This window comes from Bos indicus, chromosome 8, assembly GCF_029378745.1.
Source record: "Bos indicus isolate NIAB-ARS_2022 breed Sahiwal x Tharparkar chromosome 8, NIAB-ARS_B.indTharparkar_mat_pri_1.0, whole genome shotgun sequence".
Classification (NCBI taxonomy): Eukaryota; Metazoa; Chordata; class Mammalia; order Artiodactyla; family Bovidae; genus Bos; species Bos indicus.
Genome location: NC_091767.1, coordinates 106,082,828 through 106,110,530, shown reverse-complemented (window position 1 = coordinate 106,110,530; position 27,703 = coordinate 106,082,828). Strand labels below are relative to the sequence as shown.

The 27,703-nt window shown below is 45.3% G+C and overlaps 1 protein-coding gene across 3 annotated transcripts in view; it reads left to right on the top strand.

Moving 5' to 3' along the window:
- The window catches only part of ASTN2 (astrotactin 2), a 1,047,731-nt gene that overhangs the window by 488,177 nt on the left and 531,851 nt on the right, over positions 1–27,703 (top strand). For 2 of the 3 annotated variants that reach the window (XM_070795372.1, XM_070795370.1), the window contains 3 exons: positions 9,694–9,778; positions 10,250–10,324; positions 11,054–11,191. In XM_070795372.1, coding sequence (XP_070651473.1) covers positions 9,694–9,778; positions 10,250–10,324; positions 11,054–11,191 — 298 coding nt within the window. The remainder of the gene's footprint in view (positions 1–9,693; positions 9,779–10,249; positions 10,325–11,053; positions 11,192–27,703) is intronic. The other variant, XM_019966821.2, reaches the window with a different exon arrangement.

The following is a 27,703-nucleotide window of genomic DNA, read 5'->3' as shown; positions in this document are numbered from 1 at the left end:
TGGCTGCTGTTCATTTTCCCATTCACTCTACTTGTCACTGCAGCTTGAAAAGGCATTTCCCTGGGCCCTCAGAACAAGTGTGCACAGCATCCTCTCCTGTTCTGACTCCGACTGGGCCACCTGGGGCGTCTACCCTTCTGCGTCACCTGGCCAGGCATGTGGTAGGGGAGACGGGCTGGGCATAACATGACCGGGGGCCTGCTTTGTGCTAGGAGTGGCGAAGACGCTTGACATATGTCATTACGTGTCATCTTGCGGACCATGCTCATGACTAGTACCGGGAGGCAGGCTGTCTGGCCTCACTGTAAAATTAAGAAACTGAAGCTCAGACTCAACGTGTCACATGCCCAAGGTTGTGGAGTCAGGTCTTCAAAGCTCCTGCTGTGAAGTTTCTGATCACAAATATCACAACAATAAACATGACCACAAGGGCAAGAGCAAGGGGTGCTGCCTTTAATTTGACGATTCTCATGAGTGAGAAAACACAGGTTAGAGAAGAGGGAGCTCCTTCAAACTACCTGCACTGATGATTTCCAAAATCATCCGTGACATCCTGATGATTTCCAAAATTCAAAGAAGACTAAAGGTTAAGAATTACTCTTCCAAATATCTCCCGTTCAAAAGTAGATACTTTATATAGTGATTGCATTGAATTATATTACCCATGTGATGAAGGGTTATTGGGTTGATTTCTAGGTAGTAGCCATAAGCTTCAGGGATGCATCAGACCTTCTGTTAATTGAGCATCTACTATGTACCAGTCTTACCCAAGTATAGGGTTGGTCACAAAGTTCAGTCGGGTTTTTCTGTAGCATCTTATGACATCCATGACAACACTGGGAGGAAGATACCATTTGACTCCTTTAAGTGACATGAAGCTGAGGCTCAGAGAGGGTGACTAAGCTGGCCAAGCTTGTGAACAGAGGAGCAAACAGCCAAGGCTAGGATCTCTCTGACTCCTTCCCAAGACATGTGATGGCTCTCTCTAAGGGGACAGAGTTTAAGAGAGTGTGGAAGAGGGCATAGGCATAGGAGATCAGGGGGTGCTGCAGGAACATTTTTCCCATGGTAGACTGAATTATTGTCAAGTCCTCATCTTTCTAGAATACTATTATGCATTTACATCCTTGGCATGCTTGATAGTGAGAAAAGTGAGATTTCTTCCCAACCCTGTCTTCAGGCTTGGCTCAAGAGTTGCTCTGGCCAGTGGGTTGGTAGCATATATGGTATGAAATGAAGTCTGAAATGATATGAAATGAAGTTGGAAATGTGCTGTGGCCGGCCTTGCTCTTACATCCCTGCCTCTTGCCATGAGAAAACCACATTCCAAGTAGTGGCTGGTCCAAGGAGGATGCGGGTCACACAGGGCAGAGTGGAAGCAACTCAACTTGGAGCCAAGTGCAGCTGAGTCCCAGCTGGATCAGTCGACCCAGAGGTGGAACAGAGCAGAAGACTGCTTAGTTACTGACAATAAAATTCTGTGGGTTTCGTTACACAGCGTCAGTATAACGAAAGCTGTCTGAGGTACCTCAGACCTATATTTCCTTCTATAAGTAATGACCCAGTTGTTTTTTTAACCCTTAGTACCAGAGATCAAATTGCCAACATCTGTTGGATCATAAGAAAAAGCAAGAGAGTTCCAGAAAAACATCTACTTCTGCTTTATTTGACTATGCAAAAGCCTTTGACTGTGTGGATCATGGCAAACTGTGGAAAATTCTTAAGGAGATGGGAGTACCAGACCAATAATAACAATCCCAGGGATGGGGGAGCCTGGTGGGCTGCTGTCTATGGGGTCACACAGAGTTGGACACAACTGAAGCAACTTAGCAGCAGCAGCAGCAGTGCCTAGCACACAGTTGCTAGTTACTAGGTGGCTCAGTAACTGGTAAAAGGACCCACCTGCCAATGCAGGAGATGCAAGAGACGCAGGCTCGATCCCTGGGCCAGAAAGATCACCTGAAGAAAGAAATGGCGACCTGCTCCAGTGTTCTTACCTGGAAAATTCTATGGACAGAGAGCCTGATGGGCTACAGTCTATGGGGTCGCAAAGAGTGGAACATGACTGAGCATGCGTGTGCATGCACATATACACACCCACACTAACAAGCACTATGAAAACACACTCAATCAGATTCCCTTATAGGAGCCACTTGAATAAAGAGATTAAACCTTTTTAAGGTCTGCATTATCAATCACTTGTAAATTCATGTTTTTAATGCGTTCAGGATACTTTAAATCATTATATTTTAAAAAATAGTTTCTGTAATACATTCTCATTGTAGGAAACTCAGAAATGTCAAAGGCATATAAAGGAAAAAAACCAGGAGCATGTTGCTGGATGGATTTAAGTATTGAGAGCACCAGTGTAGTGGAGAGGATGCTGGAGTAATAGCCAAGAGTCCTGGGTGCTAATCTTGATTTGTTAAGAGGTACTCCACTTACTTGGCTAAATGTCTTCACATTCTGAGCCAGAGTTTCCCTGTCTGGAAGGTGAAGCTGGGAAGATTTGAACTAGATGAGCTGTACGAGCCTCCTCTGCTCTGATGTGAAACAGAAATTCTATTGTAGCCATTTCATCAACTTTCGTGTTTACCTTTTCCACTTCCTCGGCAAATACCTGTGATGGATGTAAGAAAGTCTTCTTCTAGTCTTCAGCAAAATCATCAGTATTCTAAAGGAATTCAGCCTGAATTCATGATAATTGCAGTATATTTATATATTCACTAATTCATCCAGTCATTCATTCATCCATTCAGCAAATAAGTTTCCAACCCTTCATCAGATACGATATAACTACTAGGATATGGAGATGATTAAGAAAAGATTTTTGCAATCAAGAGACTCCTAGTTTAGTGGGAGAAACAGGCAAAAAATGTCCCTGTCCCTTTGACATAGGCAGTACTATTGTGAAGTATTTGTTGTTGTTTAGTGGCGAAGGCAACTTGGAAGTGGTCAAACAGGAGATGGCAAGAGTGAACATCGACATTCTAGGAATCATTGAACTAAAATGGACTGGAATGGGTGAATTTAACTCGGGTGACCATTATATCTACTACTGTGGGCAGGAATCCCTTAGAAGAAATGGAGTAGCCATCATGGTCAACAAGAGAGTCTGAAATGCAGTATTTGGATGCAATCTCAAAAATGACAGAATGATCTCTGTTCGTTTCCAAGGCAAACCATTCAATATCACAGTAATCCAAGTCTATGCCCCAACCAGTAATGCTGAAGAAGCTGAAGTTGAACTGTTCTGTGAAGACCTACAAGACCTTTTAGAACTAACACCCAAAAAAGATGTCCTTTTCATTATAGGGGACTGGAATGCAAAAGTAGGAAGTCAAGAAGCACTTGGAGTAACAGGCAAATATAGCCTTGGAATATGGAATGAAGCAGGGCAAAGGCTAATAGAGTTTTGCCAAGAGAACGCACTGGTCATAGCAAACACCCTCTTCCAACAACACAAGAGAAGACTCTACACATGGACATCACCAGATGGTCAACACTAAAATCAGATTGATTATATTCTTTGCAGCCAAAGATGGAGAAGCTCTATACAGTCAGCAAAAACAAGACCGGGAGCTGACTGTGGCTCAGATCATGAAATCCTTATTGCCAAATTCAGACTTAAATTAAAGAAAGTAGGGTAAACCAGTAGACCACTCAGGTATGACCTAAATCAAATCCCTTATGATTATACAGTGGAAGTGAGAAATAGATTTAAGGGACTAGATCTGATAGAGTGCCTGATGAACTATGGACGGAGGTTCATGACATTGTACAGGAGACAGGGATCAAGACCATCCCCATGGAAAAGAAATGCAAAAAAGCAAAATGGCTGTCTGGAGAGGCCTTACAAATAGCTGTGAAAAGAAGAGAAGTGAGACGCAAAGGAGAAAAGGAAAGATATAAGCCTCTGAATGCAGAGTTCTGAAGAATAGCAAGAAGAGATAAGAAAGCCTTCTTCAGCGATCAATGCAAAGAAATAGAGGAAAACAACAGAATGGGAAAGACTAGAGATCTCTTCAAGAAAATTAGAGATACCAAGGGAACATTTCATGCAAAGATGGGCTCGATAAAGGACAGAAATGGTATGGACCTAACAGAAGCAGAAGATACTAAGAAGAGGTGGCAAGAATACACAGAAGAACTGTACAAAAAAGATCTTCAAGACCAAGATAATCATGATGGTGTGATCACTGACCTAGAGCCAGACATCCTGGAATGTGAAGTCAAATGGGCCTTAGAAAGCATCACTACGAACAAAGCTAGTGGAGGTGATGGAATTCCAGTTGAGCTATTTCAAAACCTAAAAGATGATGCTGTGAAAGTGCCACGTCAATATGCCAGCAAATTTGGAAAACTCAGCAGTGCCACAGGACTGGAAAAAGTCAGTTTTCATTCCAATCCCCCCAAAAAAGGCAATGCCAAAGAATGCTCAAACTACTGCACAGTTGCACTCATCTCACACACTAGTAATGCTCAAAATTCTCCAGGCCAGGCTTCAGCAATACATGAACTGTGAACTTCCAGATGTTCAAGCTGGATTTACCAAAGGCAGAGGAACAAGAGATCAACTTGCCAACATCCGCTGGATCATTGAAAAAGCAAGAGAGTTCCAGAAAAGCATCTGTTTCTGCTTTATTGACTATGCCAAAGCCTTTGACTGTGTGGAGCACAATAAACTGTGGAAAATTCTGAAAGAGATGGGAATACCAGACCACCTGACCTGCCTCTTGAGAAAGCTATATGCAGGTCAGGAAGCAACAGTTAGAAGTGGACATGAAACAACAGACTGGTTCCAAATAGGAAAAGGAGTATGTCAAGGCTGTATATTGTCACCCTGCTTATTTAACTTCTATGCAGAATACATCATGAGAAATGCTGGGCTGGAAGAAGCACAAGCTGGAGTCAAGACTGCTGGGAGAAATATCGATAACCTCAGATATGCAGATGACACCACCCTTATGGCAGAAAGTGAAGAGGAACTAAAAAGCCTCTTGATGAAAGTGAAAGAGGAGAGTGAAAAAGTTGGCTTAAAGCTCAACATTCGGAAAACGAAGATCATGGCATCTGGTCCCATCACTTCATGGGAAATAGATGGGGAAACAGTGGAAACAGTGGTTGACTTTATTTTTCTGGGCTCCAAAATCACAGCAGATGGTGATTGCAGCCATAAAATTAAAAGACTCTTGCTCCTTGGAAGGAAAGTTTTGACCAACCTAGATAGCATATTGAAAAGCAGAGACGTTACTTTGCCAACAAAGGTCCATCTAGTCAAGGCTATGGTTTTTCCAGTAGTCATGTATGGATGTGAGAGCTGGACTGTGAGGAAAGCTGTGCACCGAAGAATTGTTGGAGAAGACTCTTGAGAGTCCCTTGGACTGCAAGGTGATCCAACCAGTCCATTCTAAAGGAGATCAGTCCTGGGTGTTCCTTGGAAGGAATGATGCTAAAGCTGAAACTCCAGTACTTTGGCCACCTCATGCAAAGAGTTGACTCATTGGAAAAGACTCTGATGCTGGGAGGGATTGGGGGCAGGAGGAGAAGGGGACAATAGAGGATGAGATGGCCGGATGGCATCACTGACTTGATGGACGTGAGTCTGAGTGAAGTCCGGGAGTTGGTGATGGAAAGGGAGGCCTACTGATGCTGCTGCTAAGTCGCTTCAGTCGTGTCCGACTCTATGCGACTTCCATAGATGGAAGCCCACCAGGCTCCCCCGTCCCTGGGATTCTCCAAGCAAGAACACTGGAGTGGGTTGCCATTTCCTTCTCTAATACATGAAAGTGAAAAGTGAAAGTGAAGTCTCTCAGTCGTGTCTGACTCTTAGCGACCCCATGGACTGGAGCCCACCAGACTTCTCAGTCCATGGAATTTTCCAGGCAAGAGTACTGGAATGGGTTGCCATTGCCTTCTCTGGGACAGGGAGGCCTAGTCTGCTGCAATTCATGGGTTGCAAAGAGTTGGACAAGGCTGAGTGACTGAACTGAACTGAACTGAGTCCTTAAGTTGCATCCTGCTCTTTGTGACCCCATGGGCTGTAGTCACCCAGGCTCATCTTTCCATGTGATTTCCCAGGCAGGAATGCTGGAGTGGGTTGCCATTTCCTTCTTCAGGGGGTCTTCCTGACCCAGGGATTGAACCCACGTCTCCTGCTTGGCAGGTGGATCCTTTACTCCTGAGCCACCTGGGATCTCCATTATGAAGTGCACGCCTGGATTTCTTTATGTGCCAGGCAGGGCAGCAGATGCTGGATGCAGTGGTGAGCAGAATGGCAGCCATCACTTTTTCCAAGGAGCATGTGCTGTAGTGACAGAAGTCAGGGAGCCTGGACATTCACGGTCAGCATAGGAAAACAAGTCAGCATGTGTCCCTGGTGAGCTGACCTTCAGCAGTCTGCCCACCCTGGATACAAAGGCAGGATTGAGTATGGGACTCACCCAGGGATGGGGTTAACCCTCAACTCCTGCTGTCAGAGACTTGCATCTTGCAAGAAGGTAATGCTTAGTTGTGAATGTGGAGAGTTCGCTGAGCCAGCAAAATGGGAAAGGGTGGGGGTGGTCAATAAAGCCAATAGCCGTGGCATTGAGGGAAATCCTGACCGAGACACACAGCCCAGCTGCTAAGAGTGATCAAAGTTAAGGTTAAAACAAGGAGTGTCCAGAAAGCTAGAGGTGAGCAATTTGGAAAGGCTACATTGCCTTTCCAATGACTGGTTCCCCCTGGTGCCCGGAATTGATGAACATCTGTTCCAAGCTTCCATTTTGCAGATGAGGAAACTAAGTCCCAGCATGGAGGAGGGTACCTATCCAGTATCCCTACAGCTAATGTGCAAGCATACGTCAGAAGCCAGTTGCCATCTTGGAAGGGAAAGAGGAGGAAGTTTATGAGCAGCTACTCACTGCCTGCCTGAGCCATCGGTGGTGCACTTCCCTCCTTCAGCTGCTTCTTGCATCAGCTCTGAGTGATTGGCTGAACTGGCATTCTCACTGTATCGTTGGGACAACTGAGACCCAGATGGTGAAGCGACCTCTTCCCAAGACCATACATCTGGGGAGAGAGAGTGAGGATTGGCACCCGGGCCAGTACTCCTGCTTTCCCCCTCCCCCACTTCCTGTTCTCCAGGCAGCCTCTGGGGTGGATACTTCTCATTTGCAAAATACACATTTGTTGTATAACGAGCCGTGGTAATTAATGATCCATTCCAAGGCAGGGGAAACTTGCCTAGTAAGCACACACGAAAGAAAGAGAAAAATATGGCAGTGCCCTTTTTTTCTGTATAGATTTCTCATTCTCACTAATATTCCCAAAGCGAGAGAAGGGGAGGAAAAATGACCTGCGCCCTGTCCCGAGTCACTGATAGGAGAGACAGGAACCTCAACCCTTCCATGGAGAAGAGCCCCCTGCCCCACCAGCTCCTGGCTCACCCCTGCCCAACTTCCCGTCCCTGTGCCAGAGGTAACCACTTTACCTCTCCTGTTATGAATCATGAAGCCTGTGGCTTGTGGCAGATCATAAATCAGGCCTGGGAGTCTCGAGGACAAATCCCAGGACTTTTAATCTTTAATATTAGACGTGCTTAAAGTGGTGAATATTTCATGAAGGGACTGTTGCATTTTAACACATCATTAGTGACTCCTCCTCCTCCCCCTCTGGTTGATTATTCTGATCCAAATCTCAAGGATCTCTGCTCTTTCCCTCCGTTTTCCTAACCTCCGGCAACAGTCAATCCATTAGGTTGCACGTATTTGCAGCGCTGGCATTTAGTGGAAGACCCTTGGGGATGTTATTGGAGGGGAGAATTACAGAGAGCGTCCCTGCCTGCAAGCAGCCCCCTCTTATTTACTAGGTATCCAGAGGACAGGAGAGGTACATCGATTTCTCTATCTCTCTCTTCTCCTCTCTTCTCTCTCTCTCTCTGTTTCTCTTTCTCTCTTTGTCTTTCAACAGTCTTCTTCTAAATATTTTGAACATTCCCTCTGATCTATTCTTTTCTCCACATTATATCTTACTACCCTTTTAGTTTAACCAACATTTATTAAGCCCAGGCTGTTTGCCAGATACTTGCTGATGCTGAGTATACAAAGATTAAGCAGCATTGAAATATATAAAATGAACGAAAGTGTTAACACTCAGAATCGTTTGCATAAGGTCAAATGCCTCACACTGATAATGAATCAGGGGAGACAATAAGGCTATTTGATGAATACAAACATTTTTTAAAAGGCGTTAATGGGCGATAGTTTTAGAACCTGTGTTAGCCTGGCCTCGCGTTCACTGCTGTGCTTTGTTTTGATTGCACAAGGTTGAGAAAACTGATTCGTAAGACTTGAAGCTGTAAAAAGCATGAGCTTGTTAGCACCTCATCTCTCAGTCTCAGGATCCTATTCGATGAAACAGAGATGATAGGAAAATTTTTTTTTTAATGAGGACTGCATAAAATCCATTTATCTGGCCACCAGACTTAATGCGACAGAGCTCTCCAGTGTCCTCAGTTCTAGCGTGTAATATCTGAGTGTTTAGCCTTCATTGTTTTTATTATTAAGGAGATTTCAAAATGAAGTGTCTTAAGGAACATTAAAATCGGAAAGTTTCAAAGTCTGAATCTCCGACATTAAGCTAGATGTTTCAATGAAACGTGATTTGAAAATACTTGGGTCAAGCCAACCAGAATGACTGTAGGACTGAAGAATCGCAGTCATACTTGACTGGCTCTAAGGAATGGCACAGTATTTCACAAGCTTTTTTTTTAATAGAATCTATTTTTGGTAAAGCATCTGGGAACATTCTACAACTACATCTTAGGAAAATCTAACAACTAATTGAATCAAAACATTTTTTCCCGACCTGAAGGAGTGAGCAGTGAAGCAAGCCCAATAGTAGCAGGAAGGCAGGACTCTTCCAGAAATGAACTCTGAAGATACGTCAGGAAACAGGACATGTGCGCCCAGAATGAACTTGGCCAATGAGAAACTATACTTAAGGCAGCAGCGGACGCTAGCGAGGCTGTGTCCAGCCCGTATAAGGCATGGCCAGAAAAGGATAACACATGGATACATGGATGGATGGATGGCTTGGTAGATGGAAGGGAAGGGACAAGAGGGAAAATGAGGGGAGGGGAAAGAGGCAAGTAAAACCAATAAGACCACCAACAAAACAAAATAAAGTCTGGAGATGGTAGATGGAAACAATTTTTCTCAAGAGGAAATCAGAAGTATTATACTTGGAAGAGGTGGCATTTGATTTGGGGCTTATAAATGAACGTGAATTGTTCATTCAGGTGGAGAGAATTCAATTTTCTGACTACACTTTTAGCACAAGAGTACTTTATCATAATTTAAATATCTGAAAACAGGGCGTCCGTGTGTAGCCACGAGCTCACTCTCTGTCTCATTTAGTCAGGAGCTCCTTCAGCACCTGGGTTGCACCTTTGACCTCTGCATCCCCAGTGCTGAGCAGAGAGCTCGGTGGGGAGGGTGGCCAGGGCTTTGCCGAGTGAATAAGTGAGTGAATGAACAATGAATGAACTCTGTTAACCACAGTGGCAGATGGGCTAGAACGTTCTCTTTCCATGGCCTTTGCTAAAACAAGGCAGCTCACTTTACATTCCAAGAAAACAAGGACACCAGGAGAGAAGACTGTTTGGGGCAGGCAGTATTTCACAAGATCCTTTCCTCTTTTGGCTTACAGGAGAGTGCAGCTGCCACGAAGGCTATGCCCCTGACCCGGCTCACAGACACCTGTGTGTTCGCAGTGACTGGGGGCAGAGTGAAGGGTGAGTAGCAAAGAACACCAGGTGAGGCAGGGACAGTGGGGGCCCTCCACTGCTCCCCATGGACGCCACTTCCTTTGCAATGGTTGTGTTCCTGGGGAAGTGAATCCTATTTCCCACTGAGTCCCATCAGTACATGACTGATGACAGATCTTCTAGAGAACAAATGCTAATTGTCGCTCACCCTCCCAAACCATAAGTAATCAAAGGACACTCTCTTGAGTGGACTAGTGAAGAAGAATCACGTATTTTATGTGTTAACTCCAAAAGGGACCAGGAGGACTTTGAAATGCTGAGTGCTTCTGTGAAATGGAGACCGGTATTATGTAAATAGACTTATCCAAACATTACCTCTGCAAAATTCCATAATTTGTAGCAGTTCTTCAGCAGTGTCCACATAGGAATTGCATCTGCTTCTGACTAATAACCATCTCTTCTCTCTTTTTCTTTCCCTTTCTCAATTTTTTCCCACAGTCCCTGGCCATACACGACACTGGAGAGGGGCTATGATCTGGTGACAGGGGAGCAAGCCCCTGAAAAGATCCTCAGGTGAGTTGACAGTTCTGTTGGGGAACGGTCTGATGGGGAGGTATAGTTATACATCCTTAGTTAATTGAACCTGTGCATTTCTGGGATGCAATGGTCCAGGTTGCTATGGGAATCTGATTTCCATTTGTCTGGCATCTAGACTTAATAGATTCAGATATTTGAACTGGAGGAGACATTACTGATTATCTAGTCCAGTGGTTTAAAAATATTCTCTAGCCATAGAATCTCTTCCTGCCACTACCATGAAATCTTGTGTGAAAACTTCGTACTTAAACTGATGAAGACATACAGCAAATTAAGGGGCAGAACTGGGAATCGGATTTTGGTTGAAATTGATTCAGAGTGCATACTCTTCACCTTTGTGCAGGCTTCCCCTGCCAGCAGTCACTTTAGGTCCTTCTGCTCGCTATCAGGCCTGCTTGGGAAAGCAGAGCTGAAATAGTCCCTGTCTTCACAAAGCCCACTGCTAATTAGGAATCAGGACCTAAACTCAGGAAAACAGGACTAGCAATATAGAGTCATGCACGGGCTAAATGATTAACAGAGGGAGAAAATGACCATCCATGTCTGGGCGAAGTTGGCCAACATCAAGCCTTGAAGCATGCAGGCGACTCAGTTGGGTCTGCAAGTTAGAAAAGGTTCTAGAACGAATGGGAGGAGGGGCCCCTTTTTCCTGTTTTTTTTCTCTGCTTCCCAGGGAGTCCCCCAATGGAAACTCTTACATTGCAGGTCTACTTTCAGCTTGGGCCAAGGACTCTGGCTTCCTGTCAGCAAAAGCTTCGTGGTCCCCCCCGTGGAGCTGTCCATCAACCCACTGGCCAGCTGCAAGACTGACGTGCTCGTCACAGAAGACCCCGCAGACGTCAGGTAGGGAAGTCATCTCCAGCACCCAAACCATGGGCTTCTTAGAGCCCTGGGAGGCCCTCCCTTTCAGGATCTCATAACTCCTGTGGAAAAGTGCTCTTCATGATGTTAAAGCAGGCAGCTGCCTAGTTGGTATATAAGAAACATCCAGTGTGCCATGCTCCACACTCCTGAAATTGACCTCCATGGTGGGCCTCAGTGCCTCTGTATTTCAACATTATTGCTTTCCTTTGGGGCTTATATAAAACATGAAAGAGGTTAACACATTATCTAGCTCATTCTGGGATCTTTAATGGTCTTCTCTTATAAAAGACCATTACTTAATAGTATATTGAAAAGTCGTGAAGGTAAAATATTGGAGGATGAAGTGCTTTCTCTTTTGACTCTGATACGAGAAACAGACTCTGGGCTAATCAATAGGAGAGAAATGTCCAGGTCAAATGAACTTGCTCTTTACTCATGAAACGATGGCGACTACATCTTTCTTTCCACATTTTGCACCTTGTAGTTAATTTCATTATAGACTTACTCTACTGTGTTCTAATTAGTTGCTTACATATCATTCTGTGCTATTATGTAGTGAATCCCTCAAGGTCAAAGAAAATAACTTACTTCGCTTTTTAATTCCCAGTTCCCAGTCCATATTGGACATCTACTAAATGTTTATTGATTTAATTAAACAGGTGATCTTAGACCTGAATCTAGCACTATTCTGGAGCATTCTAGTGTAGGTTTTTATCCCCTCCCCCTCCTGATTTGATTAGTTGAAGAATTCTAGCATTTGAATGTTGCAAAAAATGGACTCAGCTTTTGCTTTTGGAACTGGTTTGTACTCAGCTTATGAGCTCCTGAACTGGAACGTGGAGGCACGGCCCCATACTTCCAGTGCTTGTTATTCTACCACTGCACAGCTGCCTTTTCACATAAGATGCTATTGATGTCTGTGGCATCTTGATAGGGAGACTCACCTTCTCAGCCTTTCATGAAGGGATGGACACAACGTGATTTTTTATTGGTGTTTCTCCAAAGAAGTAATTTTTAAAAGAAAATTAAAAGGATAATATTTAGAAAATGAAGTGATAACTACTAAAAACTAAGATGGTTTCGTGTGCATACAAATTGATTCATGGCAAATTATCATGGCTTCTGTTTTTGTTGGAGCTGAGGTCAGTGTAACTTCAGTAAAGCATCAGTAAGCCTTCAGTAAACCTTCAGTGCTAAGGTTACTCAGTATTACATATTTCAGAAATGGAGAAAAGAGCATCTGGTTGAAGGATTCTTCTTGAAGAGGCCTTGTGACCTTGTCTCAAATCAACTGGAAGGTCTCTACCAGACTTCCTCAGAGTTCTGTATTGTTGACATTGAATTTGTAGTTTCACTGAAGCTATAGATGTCAGACTGGCTGATGGTTCAACACTCATTCTGGAGTTGACCAAGTCTGACTTGGAATCCCTTCTCTACCATGGATGAGCTATATGACCCTGGTCAAGTTCAACTTACTAACTTTCCATCTCTTTGCAAAATGAAGATAGTAATATCCTCACAATATGGAGTAATAATAATAACTCATCTCCACTGATCATTCCTAAACACTTTACTAGCATTATCTCATTATAGTCTTACATCAACCCCCAAAATAATGCTATTATTATTTTTATTTTACAAATTAAAAAGAAGAAAGTCTGAGGTATACAGGTGATACCTTCACTAGGAAGTGGTGGAGCCAAACTTCAGCCTGCCATCTCCCCACCTCCTGAACCCATGTTCTTAACTATTTCATTGAAATTGTTGTTGTTGTGCAGTCGTATCCAACTCTGTGAGCCCGTGGATTGCAGGACGCCAGGCTTTCCTATACTTCACTATCTGCCCAAGTTTGCTCAAACTCATGTCCATTGAGTCCATGATGCCATCTAACCATCTTATCCTCTGTTGTCCCCTTCTCCTTCTGCCCTCAGTCTTTCCCAGCATCAGTCTTTTCCAGTGAGTCAGCTCTTCACATCAGGTGGCCAAAGTACTGGAGCTTCAGCTTCAGCATAAGTCCTTCCAGTGAATATTCAGGGTTGATATCCTTTAGGATCGACTGGTTTGATGTCATTGAAATACCGCCTAAGAATTGTTGTAATGATTAAATAATATGTGTAAATACTGGTACATAATATACTTCCAAAAGTACAGGCTTATCAATTTTAGATGCATTCAATTCTTCTGACAGTAGAGTTCAAGTAGAAACTGGTCACGATGGGGAAGGCTGAGTCAGGAAGTTTGCATGCTATGTCATACTGCTGAGAGTGACCACGGTCTGCAGGATAATTCAGTTGGCTTTTCTCCTTCAATTTGAATTATTACATTCAACAGCAAGCCAGACATGGAGAGGACCAGAATATCAGCTTCCAAGGACTTTAAAACATCTTTGGAAATACTAAAACAAAATTGAGAAAAGTATAGACTAGAATTTATTTCAGGGAAAATTTTATATGTAATTGAAAGGAATACTGTAGTAAGTTGAAGGGGGTGAGACCTTCAAAGGCCATGAACTGATAACAATTAGATGTTTCTGAACTGCTAAGAAAGCTGTGCCTGGTTACACAGAGGGTGTGCCTTCATCAAGTTAGGACCAGATCAGAATTGCTCAGGATGGGAGAAAGGATACTGTTTTGCAATTTGGGGTCCTCCTTCTCAACCCTTTGAAGAATGTTCAAAATATACTTCAAATATTTGAAGAATGTTGGTTTGATTAGGTCACTAGATTTTTATCTTGTTTGGGGTGCCCGCATGTCTTTGTCTGGGCTTGCAGTTGCAGACAGCCTTTTAAGTCTTACCTTCATCTTTCTTCTCACATGCCATCAGTTTCATTGCAAGGGTGGATGAAAGATTGTAATCATCACCATTCAAAAGAATCTGTGCTCTGTAGGTTGAGTTTTCCAAGTTTCACTAATAAACCTTGTTTGACATGACATTGCCCAAGCAAGCATATCATAGGCGTTTAAAGAATTAATAAGTTTCAGTCATATGCTATGTTAGAAATTAATAAATAACAGATCATAATTATAGATAGCCAATAATATGCCACAGAATCACAACTGTGAGATTAAAGGAAAAAAAGCAGAGTGAGGAAGGAAAAAATAAGCGTTTGGATAGGATTGGGAGGGAAAATTTAAAGCTGCTTTCTTATTTGATTTTTTTGTTTTAGTTTTAAATCCATGACAGAGTTGAATTTATATGAATTTATGGAATTTATGGGCAGATATGAATTTATGGATGATATGAATTTATGGAATCTCACATTAGGAGAGACAGAGCAAGTTAGACTCAAAAAGTACAGGCTCAACTCACCTGGGTGTCTAAATTTAAAAAAAAAAATTGATGACAAATGTTGGTAAGGATATAGAAAAGCTGAAACTCCCATACCTTTATAGTGGGGATGTAAGTTAGTGTGACCACTGTGTAAATCTACAGGGCTGTATCTATTAAAGGTGAGCATCTGCTTATCCTATAGATGTGTGTGTGTGCATGTATGTGTGTGCATGCACTATGATGCTTCAGTTCTGTCGGACTCTGCGATCCTATGGACTGTAGCCCTCCAGGCTCCTCTGTCCATGGGATTCCCCAGGCAAGAATACTGGAGTGGGTTGCCATGCCCTCCTCCCAGGGATCTTCCCAATCCAAGCCTAGAACCCATGTCTTTTATGTCTCTTGCATTGGCAGGCTGGTTCTTTACCACCAGCGCCACCTGGGAAGTCCCCTATCCTATAGATGTGTGTGTCTGTGTGTGCGTGCTAAGTTGCTTCAGTCATGTCCTACTCTTTGCAACCCTATGGACTGCAGTTTGCCAGGCTCCTCTGTCCATGGGATTCTCCAGGCAAGAATACTGGAGTGGGTTGCCTTGCCCTCTTCTGGGGGAACGTCCCAACCCAGGGATCAAACCCACGTCTCCTAGGTCTCCTGCATTGGCAGGCTGGTTCTTTACCACTAGCATCAACTGGGAAAACCACAAATAATATGTTCAAGAATAGTAATAATGGTATTCATTTGTACTGCCAGAAAACTAGGGGGAAAATGCAGATGCCTGTCAATAACAACAACAACAAAAACAGATAAATGAAACAAAACAATGGAATGTTATTGATGCTGAATGTTAATGAATACGACCCTTACACACATCACCACTGATGAATTTCACAAATATAAGGCTGAATTATGGAAGCCATACACAAATGAATATTATGGTTAAATAAGGATCAAAAACAGTAAAGGCTAAACTATGATATTAGAAATAAAGTAGGGATTACCTTGGGGTGATGGAGGGCATAGTGATTTAAGGGAAGTATCCTGGCAATATTTGATCTCTTGATCTGGGTGGTGGTTGTATGCGTGTTTTCATTCTGTAAAAATTCATCTATTTGTGTCGATATAATTTGCACATTTTTCTCTATGTATGGCATATTTTGATTAAAGATGCAGTCTGTTATGTAAGGTAGTTCATTCTTCAAAAAGCAGAGACTGTAGAGCCCAACTGAACTACCTGAGTTCCAGTCCCGGGTCTCCCACTTGCTTGCTGCAAGAGCTTATCCAAAGCTCTGGTGGCCCCGTGGATAACACAGATAGAAGACTATCTGTGCTGGATAAGAGAGTGGTGAGAATTAAAAGGCATGTTGTTGTTCAGTTGCTCAGTTGTGTCTGTCTCTGCGATGCCACGGACAGCAGCAGGCCAGGCTTCTCTGTCCTTCACCATCTCCCAGAGTTTGCTCAAACTCATGTTCATTGAGTCAGTGATGCCATCCAACCATCTCATCCTCTGTCATCCCCTTTTTCTCCTGCCCTCAATCTTTCCCATCATCAGGGTCTTTTCCAGTAAGTCAGCTCTTTGCATCACTTGGCCAGAGTATTGGAGTCTCACCTTCAACATCAGTCCTTCCAAAGAACATTCAGGGTTATTTCCTTTAGGACTGGCTGGTTTGATCTGCTTGCTGTCCAAGGGACTCTCAAGAGTATTCTCCAACACCACAGTTGAAAGCATCAATTCTTCGACACTCAGCCTTCTTTATGGTCCAACTCTCACATCCATACATGACTACTGGGAAAGCCATGGCTTTGATTATACGGACCTTTGTTTGCAAAGTGATGTCTCTGCTTTTTAATACACTGTCTAAGGTTGCCATCGCTTTCCTTCCAAGGAGCAAGCATCTTTTAATTTCATGGCTGCAGTCACCATCCCTGTAAAGCACTGAGTTTGGCACATGGTGAACTCTCTAGCTGCTGCTGCTGCTAAGTTGCTTCAGTTGTGTCCAACTGTGTGCGACCCCATAGATGGAAGCCCACCAGGCTCCCCCGTCCCTGGGATTCTCCAGGCAAGAACACTGGAGTGGGTTGCCATTTCCTTCTCCAATGCATGCAAGTGTAAAGTGAAAGTGAAGTGGCTCAGTCGTGTCCAACTCTTAGCAACCCCATGGACTGTAGCCTACCAGGCTCCTCCACCCATGGGATTTTCCAGGCAAGAGTACTGGAGTGGAGTGCCATTGCCTTCTCCGAACTCTCTAGAAGCATTTGTTGTTATTATGTTGTTGTTATTGTGACATAGTATAGTGCATTCCTATTCTCTCTTTAATTCTTTCTCTTTCTTTTGCTGAAAGGCTTCATCTACTCTACGGTGCATCTTAAAATCAATAAGGTCTTGGTATTGAGAATTTGCGTTAACCCCTTTGTCATGGGGCTTGAGGAAAATTTAAATGAATATATAAAATCTTGTTTAGTATAGTAGGTCCCGTGGCTTTATGGATATGGGGTATTTGCAGAATAATTGAAGCGGTGTACACAGAGTGCCTTGGGATTGGAAATGAAGGAAAAATTCCTGACCAAAGGAATCAGAAAAGGATGTGCAGGAGAGAAACATTGGCAATTAACCTTGAATTGTGCACAGATTCGGCTGTGTGGAATTTAAGGTGGGAGGGATGGCTTTTAAGTCTGAAGGGTTGAAGGGCCAAAGAAAAGAACTCTCCCCTGGACAGCGCCCATTCTCGGGCCTGTTCCAGCAGGAAGTTGCTGGGAATGAGAGCTTTAGCATTCGAAACACTAATGATGTCAGCTACAAAGGTGGAGAAGCGAACTCGAGTTAAATTGCGTGCAGATTCCTTTCAATTCTGAAAACCTCATCTGGGCCCCTCCTGTGTGCCAGGCACTGTGCCAGGTGCCATAGGAATACAGTGATGAATAAGGCCCACCTAGGCTTTCAGGGACTGCATGGTGCAGCGAGGAGCGCTGAAAAAGAAACTTGACTTGAGAGATGAAATAAAAGATACTCTTGGGGAGAGAAGCATGGCAAACAGCACTTATTGCTACACAGTGGGCCTTCTTCATAGTTTCACCGAGAGCTGATTCTTCTTAGAAGAGAGACACAAGAGTTGCTATTATGGTTGGAATAATAATCATCCACAAAGCCCAGCTTTTGGAGCCCCTCAGCGATTTTTCTATGATCTCAAGTCAATGAAAATGAAATGGTGAAATACTGTTAATTCCCGTACAACACTGAAAGAATAATGGGACATCAGAATGCAAGCCAGCATGGCTCACTTGGTGACAATTTTCACATTGAATTGGTTCTCGATAGAATTTAGAAGAGTTCCTTGTTCTTTTGACCTCTCAATTCCAAGCACTAAAAAAATTTTTTTCAAGCACTAAAAATTTATTTAACACCTACCTTGTGCCTCCTCATTAGTATAGTGGTGAGTATCCTTGCCTGTCATGTGGGAGGCCGGGGCTTGACTCCCTGCAGGGAGACTGGCTAGATGTTTCTGGGCTTCCCTGATGGCTCAGACATAAAGAATCCACCTGTAATGCAAGAGACCTGGGTTCAATCCCTGGATCAGGAAGATGCCCTGGAGAAGCGAGTGGCTACCCACTCTAGTATTCTTGCCTGGAAAATCTCATGGACAGAGGATCCTGACAGTCTGCAGTCCATGGAGTTATAAAGTCAGGCACGACTGAGTGACTTACACCTTCACTTTCACTTACCATGTGCCAGGCTAAGTATCGAAGATAGAGAAATGTTAAGACAGAGATCTTGGTGTGTTAAATGAGACAAAATTGCAAACGAAACATGTTCTACTTTGTGACTGTTGAAGTTAGGGGGAAAGTTCAGGGCAGAGAAAGGACCCAAGGAAACAGGTGGTTTAACTCACCTGGGAGTTGAAGGACCCGCTTCATGGAGGAGAGGGCCTCTGAGCCAAACTGCCAAGTCTCAGCAGGATGTCGTCCGGCCACTGGTTCTCAAAGTGTGTATTCTCAGCATCACCTGCAACCTTGTTAGAAAGCAGGTTCTTTGACTCCAACTGTGGTACACTGGCAGTGACCCCCGACGGGGTCAGTTTCTAATCCCTAGAACCCGTAAACCTTCCCTTATTTGGGAAAAGAAATGGTCTTTGCAGATGGGATTTAGTTAAGAATCTTAAAGAAAGTTGATTATCCTGGATTATCTGGATGGGCCTCAAATACCATTACAGGTGCCCTCATAGGAGGGAAGTAGAAGGGCATGTAATACACCCAGAGGAGATGGCAATGTGGAGAGGGAATCTGAGACTAGAGTGAGACAACCACAGAAGGGGGTGCTGGGAGCCGCCAGGAGCTGGGAGAGGCACGAGGCATCTTCTCCTCCAGGACCTCACGGGGGCAGGCAGCGGTGGGAGGGGTGGAGCAGCCTTGCTAACACCTTGGCTTTGGCCTGGTACTGCTGCTTCATTTGTGTCCAACTCTGTGTGACCCCATAGACAGCAGCCCACCAGGCTCCTCTGTCCCTGGGATTCTCCGGGCAAGAATACTGGAGTGGGTTGCCATTTCCTTCTCCAATGCATGGCATGCTAAGTCGCTTCAGTCGTGTCCAACTCTGTGCGACCCTATGGACAGCAGCCCATCAGGCTCCTCTGTCCACGGGATTTTCCAGGCAAGAATACCTAGTGGTACTGATTTCGGGATACCTAGTGATACTGATTTCGGAGTTCTGATAGTTTTAAGCCATCCCGATGTGTGACGATTTGTTCCAGCAGCCGTAGGAAATGCAAACATCAGTCAAGACCTGAATCAGATGTTTCGGAGGCGGGCCCTGTAATCTTGTTTAAGCAGTAATCTGGTTTAACTACTCAGGTGGTTCTAGTGTCCGCTGACTTCGCATCCTGGCAGCAAAACAAGCTAAGGCTCATCTGGCTTCCATAAAAAACAAAGGATGGAAAAACTTGAAAATTCCAGGGTGGCAATGGCTTTGAGTCCAGCAGGATTTATAGGCTCTATAAAGTTGCTGGGCCTCAGCGTTTCTGTCTCTCTCCCATCCCTCACCTCTGTCTTCCTCTGTGTTAATGTCATTGTTGGGCACACTCTCACCAACAACTCCAGGCTCGCAGCCTCAGCCAGGCATTGCCAGGGCAAAGAGATGCCCTGTTTCCTTATGATTTAAGCAAAAGTCCTGGTACTGAGTGACAGCAGTGAGAGCTCCTCCTTGTGTGGCACTTCCCAAGTATTTGCTGAAATGAGCTCATTTCATCTTTACCCTTATTAACTGGTTGAGGAAACTGAGGCACAGAGAGGTTATGTAACTTGCCCATAGTCACACAGCCAAGAAGTGGCAGAACCAGGATTTGAGTCCTGAAGATCTGAATTATGACTCCATGCTGCTCGCCTCTTGGCTATGATGCCTCTGTTTGTTGTATTTGACGATATTTAAGCTTCCTTGATGGCTTAGATCTGGAGAAGGCAATGACAACCCACTCCAGTACTCTTGCCTGGAAAATCCCATGGATGGGGCAGCCTGGTAGGCCGCAGTCCATGGGGTCGCTAAGAGTTGGACATGACTGAGCGACTTCACTTTCACTTTTCACTGTCATGCATTGGAGAAGGAAATGGCAACCCACTCCAGTGTTCTTGCCTGGAGAATCCCAGGGATGGGGGAGCCTGGTGGGCTTCCATCTATGGGGTTGCACAGAGTCGGACATGACTGAAGCGACTTAGCAGCAGCAGCAGCAGCAGATGGCTTAGATGGTAGAGAATCTGGTTGCAATACAGGAGACCCAGGTTCAATCCCTGGGTTGGGAAGATCCCCTGGAGAAGGGAATGGCACCCCACTCCAGTATTATTTCCTGGAGAATTCCATAGACAGAGGAGCCTGTCAGGCTGCAGTCTATGTAGTCACAAAGAGTCAGATGTGACTAAGCAACTAACACTAACACCAATATCTCAAATAAATGACGAAAATTAGCCACACCTGGGTCACTGACCCACTCTCAAGCCAGCAAAGATGGGGGACCTTTACCACATGGATTGAGATTGCAGGTAGGATGAGGGGAATCAGGGCATGCAGCGAATGGATGCTGAACAACAACAATGAAAAAGGCAAAACCTGCAGATGTGTAGACAAGACATGGGGTCTTGGAGTGACATGCCTGATGTGGGCGCTTCCAGGCTCCAGGTCAGTGTGTCTGGCAGGTAATGCCCAGGGGCACGTGGCAGAGGAAGCAGTGAGAAGAGACGGCATGGAAGCTCAAACTGCCTCCTCCCTCTCCTCGTCTTTCCTCAGCTCTGGATGCCTGGCTGAGACAGTCAGCAGAGATTCTGGGGGCACTTGCTGTTGTTCAGTTGCTAAGTCACGTCCGACTCTTTGTGACCCCATGAACTGCAGCACACCAGATTCCCTGCCCTTCACTATCTCCTGGAGTTCACTCAAACTCATGTCCTTTGAGTTGGTGATGCTATCCAACTATCTCATCCTCTTAGCCCCCTTCTCCTCTTGTCTTCACTCTTTCCCAGCATCAGGTGGCCAAAGTATTGGGGCTTTGGCTTCAGCATCAGTCCTTCCAGTGAGTATTCAGGGTTGATTTCCTTTAGGGTTGACTGGTTTGATCTCCTTGCCGTCCAAGCGACTCTCAAGAGTCTTCTCCAGCACCACAATTTGAAAGCATCAGTTTTTCAGTGCTCAGCCTCCTTTATGGTAAAGGAGAGCGTATTCACCATTCAGGGTCCCAGCAGGTGCTCCTGTGTGGTTGGTACAGACATCAGAGTCTGCCTTTTGCCCAGACAGTACACCTGGTCAGGTACAGTGTGTTCTAGAAACTTGGGCCATCCATTCTAGGGTGAAATCCTCATCAAAAGCACTCTAGCTTCTTCCTTGTGTGGTAGACACTAGTGGTAGCCTACTGTGGTAGGCTCTGGAAATGTAAGGACCAGAAGGAGAAGCAGGTGTGGGAAAGTGAGTGTTTCTTGGACTCCTGCAGATTTGGATATGAATCTTGACACCGCAATTGCTCCCTGAACTCCCTGGGCCAAGTCAGTTCACCTCTTCCAACTTTCATTTCCGAATCTAGAAGGTAGAGACTGCTGTTTCCTTCAGAGGGTTGTTGTTAGAATCAAGGTCATGTACATAGAGTAACTAGTACAACACCCTAATGTGTAGCTGGTATTCTATGGGCGGGAAGTTCCGGACAGCATTTTAGTACAAATAAGGAAGTAATCATCTGACCTAGTTGGGTTAAGGTGACGAAAATGTAGTTTGTGGCCTGGAAGCAGACTCAGAAGGGCCCCTGCTTTCCTTTTGATCACCGAAGGCCTCAGCAGCAGAGGTGAGGGGTCAGAGCAGCAGGGCAGCAGGGGGTGGGGGGTAGGCAGCATTGAGGCTCCCCCAGGGCAGGTGGTGTCTTACCCTGTGACACCTGGACAGGAAGGCCCAGGGCTGCTGAGCCTCAGGTGAGCAGAGTCTTGATGCGGGCCTTGAGTGGTTTGGTACCCCAGATGCCCTCTAGAGAGGAGGAGCATGGAGTCTTGACTCAGAGTCTTCAGACTCAAATGCTGGTTCTGCCACTTACTGGCTGTGTGACTGTGGACAAGTTGTATAACTTCTCTGTGCCTCAGTCTCCTCGTGTATGTACTATGATTAATAATGGATAAACATAATCAAGAAGTAGAATTCACATTTCTTACCTTTAACTTCGCTACAACTTCAACAGATTTTGTAAATGAGTGCCTCTGTGTGTGTGTGTGTGTGTGTGTGTGTGTGTGTGTGTGTGTGTGTGTGTGTTTGCATGGTAAGGAACCAAGAAGCATACTTCCCTCCCCAGGGAGATGCTGAAACACGGGTGGGCTTCTGCAGCCCTTATTAGACAGTCTCAGGACCCAGGTGCTTTTCCCTTCACACCAGTTACTCACGTAGACATTCTTTTCCCAAAGGGCATGAGAACTTCAGTAGGCAGCTCACTTACCTGCTTGAAACACAGAAGAAGGGAGATTTGGGCAGAGAGAATAGTGAAGGCTCTGGAATCAAACTCCCTGAGTTCTGATTCCTTCTCCACCACTTGGCAGCTGACTTCGGGCAATGTATTTAAGCTTTGTGAGCCTCGGTTTCCTAAATGCAAATGGGAATGATAATTGCTATTGTATCTTTGGATGTTTTTGCCGGTTGAATAAGATAACACACTTAAACTCTTAGCACCACAGTCATAAATAATCATGGCTCACATGTATTAAGCGTTTATTTTGGATCAGGCCCTGTCTAAACTTTAGGTGGGTTCGTTCTGATTTCTCCACAATGACTCAATGATGGAGTTACTATACCATGCATAGAGGAGGAAACTGAGGCACCAGAAGTTTAAATCATTTACCCAACAGGTTACAGGCAGTGTGTGGCAGAATCAGAATTTGAACTCAAGTTGTAGGGTGAGTGCTCAGTAAATGTTGGCTAATATCCCCTGGAGGAGGAAGTGGCAAGCTACTCCAGTATTCTTGCCTGGGAAATCTCATGGACAGAGGAGCCATGAGTCACAAAGAGCTGGACACGACAGCACAGACACACTCAGGGCAACTGCCAGAAGCGTGGATTTTGGGTCTGCATCAGGCTTGTGCACCCCCAGGCTGCTGGTGCAGGGGTTCTCTGTGAGACTGAGGGATCCATGCATTGGACCATCTGTCCTCATCTTTGCTGACCACTGAATCCACTGAGTGCGTGTGGAAGTCTGTTCCATTCAAGTGGAAGGTGAAATATGAAACGGAGTCAGGGGAGACTTTGGGGGCAATAGGGCATCTGTTTAGCACTCACAGATGGGATTTGGATGTTGGAATTTGCCCTGTACCACCACCTCCCTACCCGTCTTTAGGCATGTGAAGCTCCTCTGAGAAGCATTAACATAAAGAGCTTTGCACTCCGCAACAAATGGATCTGCGCTCTACCCGCATCTCTTCCCAGCCTCGCTGGCTGTCAGTCAGCCAGTGAGCCCAGAGTCGTATATTTTCCCCCATTTTAGTTTAGCAATCATAATAAAAGTGAAGTCTATTAGGATGTGTTTCTGCCCAGCCTCGGTAAATCTCCTCAAACACCATCCGGCACCGGATTTCTGTTAGTCTTTGCCACTGGGGAGGCTGTAGCAGACATCGACTGTCAGCTGGGGTGGACGGCCCGCGGCGCAGCCTCTGCTAAATGAAACTCAAATGGAGACTTTGGAATATAAATATTGAAGTGACCCAGGTTGGATAAAGGGGAACCAGTTAGCTAAGCTTCTCTCTTACATGCAGGAGATGCTAAATTATTAAAAGTTTAATAAATGTAATAATAAATATTTGATGTTAAATTATAGAAGGCTTTGCAGATACAGTGAAACTGAGAAACGACTTGTTATATCTGCATTAGAAGTTAAACACTTTTCAAATGGGACTTCTAGTGTTAAAATGGGACCGCAGATCTTTCAGTGGGGAAAGAGAGAGAGAAGGGAGAAAGACATATAAAAATATGATTTTTTTTTTTTTTTTTTGGCAAGCTCCCTGGGCTGAGAGTCAAGACGCCTGGGTTTCAGTCCTGATTCCACACTGAAGACAGGCATAGGCAGCGTTTTGGTCTCGCTTGACTGGGCAGAGGCTTTTATATAGCATCTTATATGTGATCCTTACAGTCATCTTCTAAAGTCAAGGCTATTTTTATTCCCCTCTTCCACCGTTTTACAGATTAAGAAGCTGATGTTCTAAGATCTTAAGTAGAACCACTGGTAAGAGAATGAGCTGGAATTTGAACACAAAGCTTCTGATCTCAAGACCTTTACTCTATCCAGCATGCCACCGTGTTGCCCCCCGCCCCCATGCTGCGTGGAAATCCTTTCTGCTCTTTATTAGTCAGATGTTTTTGGCTCCAGGAGAAAGAAACCTAATTCAAATTAGCTTAATGGCAACTGTGTTGGAAGGCTGCCATGGGAAGGGTGAAAGATCAGCTTGGCCGGAGGGATGAAGGAAGTTGAGTGAATTATGTGGCATTAGAATTCTGTCTTTCCTCTCTGCATCATTCCGCGATGGCTTCATTCCTCCCCACTCCCACTCCCGTGGTTGGGTTGTGATAACCATGAGTTTCTAGGGCTCTCATGTTCTTACCACCAAACAGTGAATGCTTCTCTTCCTTGAGCTGCAGTTTGAAGAATCCTAGAGAAGGAATCTTATTGGCCTGGCTTGAGTTAGGAGCTGACCTCTGGCTTAGTCATCTACAATGAGGGAACAGGATCATAAAGCAGAGAGACAAGCATGGAAGGGAGTCGGGGGACCATAAGCCAAACAGCGACTCCAACCCTTGTCTTGAAAATCCTCCCTGGGCTTCGGTGCATCCATCTGCCCGAGAGGTTGGACTAAATTAGAGAAGACCTCTTAGGTGCCAACTCAGACAAATGGGCGGGGCTGCCTTGGATGTTAAGCTTGGAAGATTTCTGATGCTACAGACTGACTCAGCTGGAAAGATTGTTAGGATTGACTCATGAGGCCTGACTTCAGCAGATGGGAGTGGTGACAGACGGGTCAGGTATTTACCGCCTCTGAACTTGATGGTATTTAGAGGTCCTTCTGCTTTTGTGTCTGATGATAGGATGATCGTTTGCACCTGTAAAATGAAGAGAGATTTTTCTGGTTGCCGAGATGCAGGAGAAAGATAGTCAAGTGGACGGGGATATGGAGGATGAATTGGAAACTGGGCCGTCTTACTCCATCTCTCTGTTTTTATCCATCTATCTGTTATCTCAGAGGGTATATTTGGATACTCTCATCTTGGTGCCAGTAAGTTTCCTGAAATAGATTTCTCTGCTAGAGGCAGAGTTGAGGCTTCCGTGTAGGTACCTCCTGGATTCTGTCTGGCGCTGCCATTGGCACTTGTATTAAAAACGGCACGCTCTAATTTAAGCTGTAAACAAACCACTCATATCACAGAAGCCTTGAACTGCTTCTTAGAGTTTCAAAAGACAGGTTCAGACAATTATAAGCTCACAACTGGATGTGACCTTCTGAGTCATCTTCCTCCCCATCCCCCGGCCATTACATGGGTGGTTCTAAATTGCTACAGCAACCTCTACCTGTAGGTATCGCGTAGCCTCCAGGTCACACTGTTCCCTTAGAAATCCCTGCTCTTGTCTGACCTAAGCAGTCCAGGCTTTAGATTCTGCAGGCAGCAACTCCGGGCAGTCATCACCAAAATAAGCTAAGCTGAGCAAACATTCTGCCTTCTAAGACCCACTTATCAGGGCTAGGTAGGACCACTTGTTTCCCATTAGGGTGTCTTACTCTGCCAGATAAATGCCAATCTGCCCTTGTACATGCACACACAAACACACACGCACGCACACACACACACACAGCATGCAGGCTGGTTAGAAAGATCATTGGATATTTCAGTGAGTCATGAATCGACCTGGATATGAGCGTTGATTCCTTTTTTTTTTTTCTTCTCACTAAGGAAACCGATATTAAGGGCCCCAGCAGGAAGCATACAGTTTGCTCAAGTGTGAAAGGTGTCACACGAGGCTTTGCAGAAAGTTGTGGGGGCAAGTCCTAGAAAGCAGATATTCAGTACCCTGTGGCTGGGAGCAGCGGTCCTAGGTGAGGGGTAGGTTGCCAGCACATGGAGAGGGAATCCCATGGAGAGCACTGCCTAAGGGAAGCTGTGACCTGTAGTCAGGGACACAGACAGGAGAGAAGTCAGAGGGATAGATGTCCAAACCTTGCTCAGCCACCTCCCACCACACTTTCCGCTGGTGTCTCCCATTTGCTGACCCAAGGGGTACCCATGCAAGAGAGTTCATTGAGGTGGTCCATCAAAGCCAGCCTCCTTGAGCCACAAAGCCAGGTATGGGTGAGCTGAGGGGGCAGGGAGAGAAACAAATGAAAGCGATCCAGCATAAACTCTAGGCTCAGACCCTCCTAAAGAGATTCACTGCCTCCCTGCTGCACGCCGCTCTGTATACGCTCAGTCCAACCCAAACACAGGTAAGGCCATGCCTCTCTTCTGCTGGAAGCATTCAGAACCACACCACCTGCCCACACAGCCTCAGGATCAAAGGCCAAACCATTTCACAGGTACCCATCCCCTCTTAGCACTTCAGATTCTGGCTGTCATGCCCTCTGGGATCTCACTTGCCACCATGTTCCCGTCTGCCATGTCTTCAAAATGCAAAATATGCTTTCGTATCTCCTAGCCTTGTCATCCTGCTTCCTGAATTGTCCCCTGTGTCCCTGGCACACTACTTCTCATTCATCACTGTCTTGCAGAAATGCTACCTTCTCTGAGCAGCCTTTCTGGAACATCCTGTCCTTCCATCCACCAGAATCATGGCGCCCTCGTTGCTGTGTTCATGCTGCTAGTACGTTTCTTCTTTAATTACAGGACAGCATGCTGGGAGGGATTGGGGGCAGGAGGAGAAGGGGATGACAGAGGATGAGATGGCTGGATGGCATCACCGACTCGATGGACCTGAGTTTGAGTGAACTCCGGGAGTTGGTGATGGACAGGGAGGCCTGGCGTGCTGCAATTCATGGGGTCGGAAAGAGTTGGACATGACTGAGCTACTGAACTGAACTGAACTGAACAGATATTGCCCTTGTAGCTCAGTCAGTAAAGAATCTGCCTGCAATGCAGGAGCTGCTGCTGCTGCTGCTAAGTCGCTTCAGTCATGTCTGACTCTGTGTGACCCCACAGATGGCAGCCCACCAGGCTCCACCGTCCCTCCAATGCAGGAGACCCGGGTTCAGTTCCTGGGTTGGGAAGATCCCCTGGAGAAGGAAATGGCCACCCACTCCAGTATTCTTGCCTTGAGAATCCCATGGAGAGAGGAGCCTGGAGGGCTACAGTCCACGTGGTCATAAGAGTCAGACACGCCTTAGTGACTACACCATCACCAGCACACGGTGCTTGCATTTGGGCAGTTGTAGAAGGGCACCCCCATTTTGCCCTCTGCTGGTAATCTGTGTCTTCCTGGAGGTTAAGAACCGAATCTTAAGCATCCTGTATTCCTACTTCTAGGCAAGTGAGTGGCTCAGAGGAAGGCCATGGGACGTTTTGATGCCCCAATCCGATGTGGTTATGTTGGCACAGTCATGAAGATACCATCGATTGCTGTTGTTGTTTACTCACTAAGTCATGTCCGACTCTTTGCGACCCCATAGACTGCAGCCCACCAGGCTCCTCTGTCCATGGGATTCTGCAGGCAAGAATACAGGAGTGGGTTGCCATTTACCAAAAATTGCTCAAAA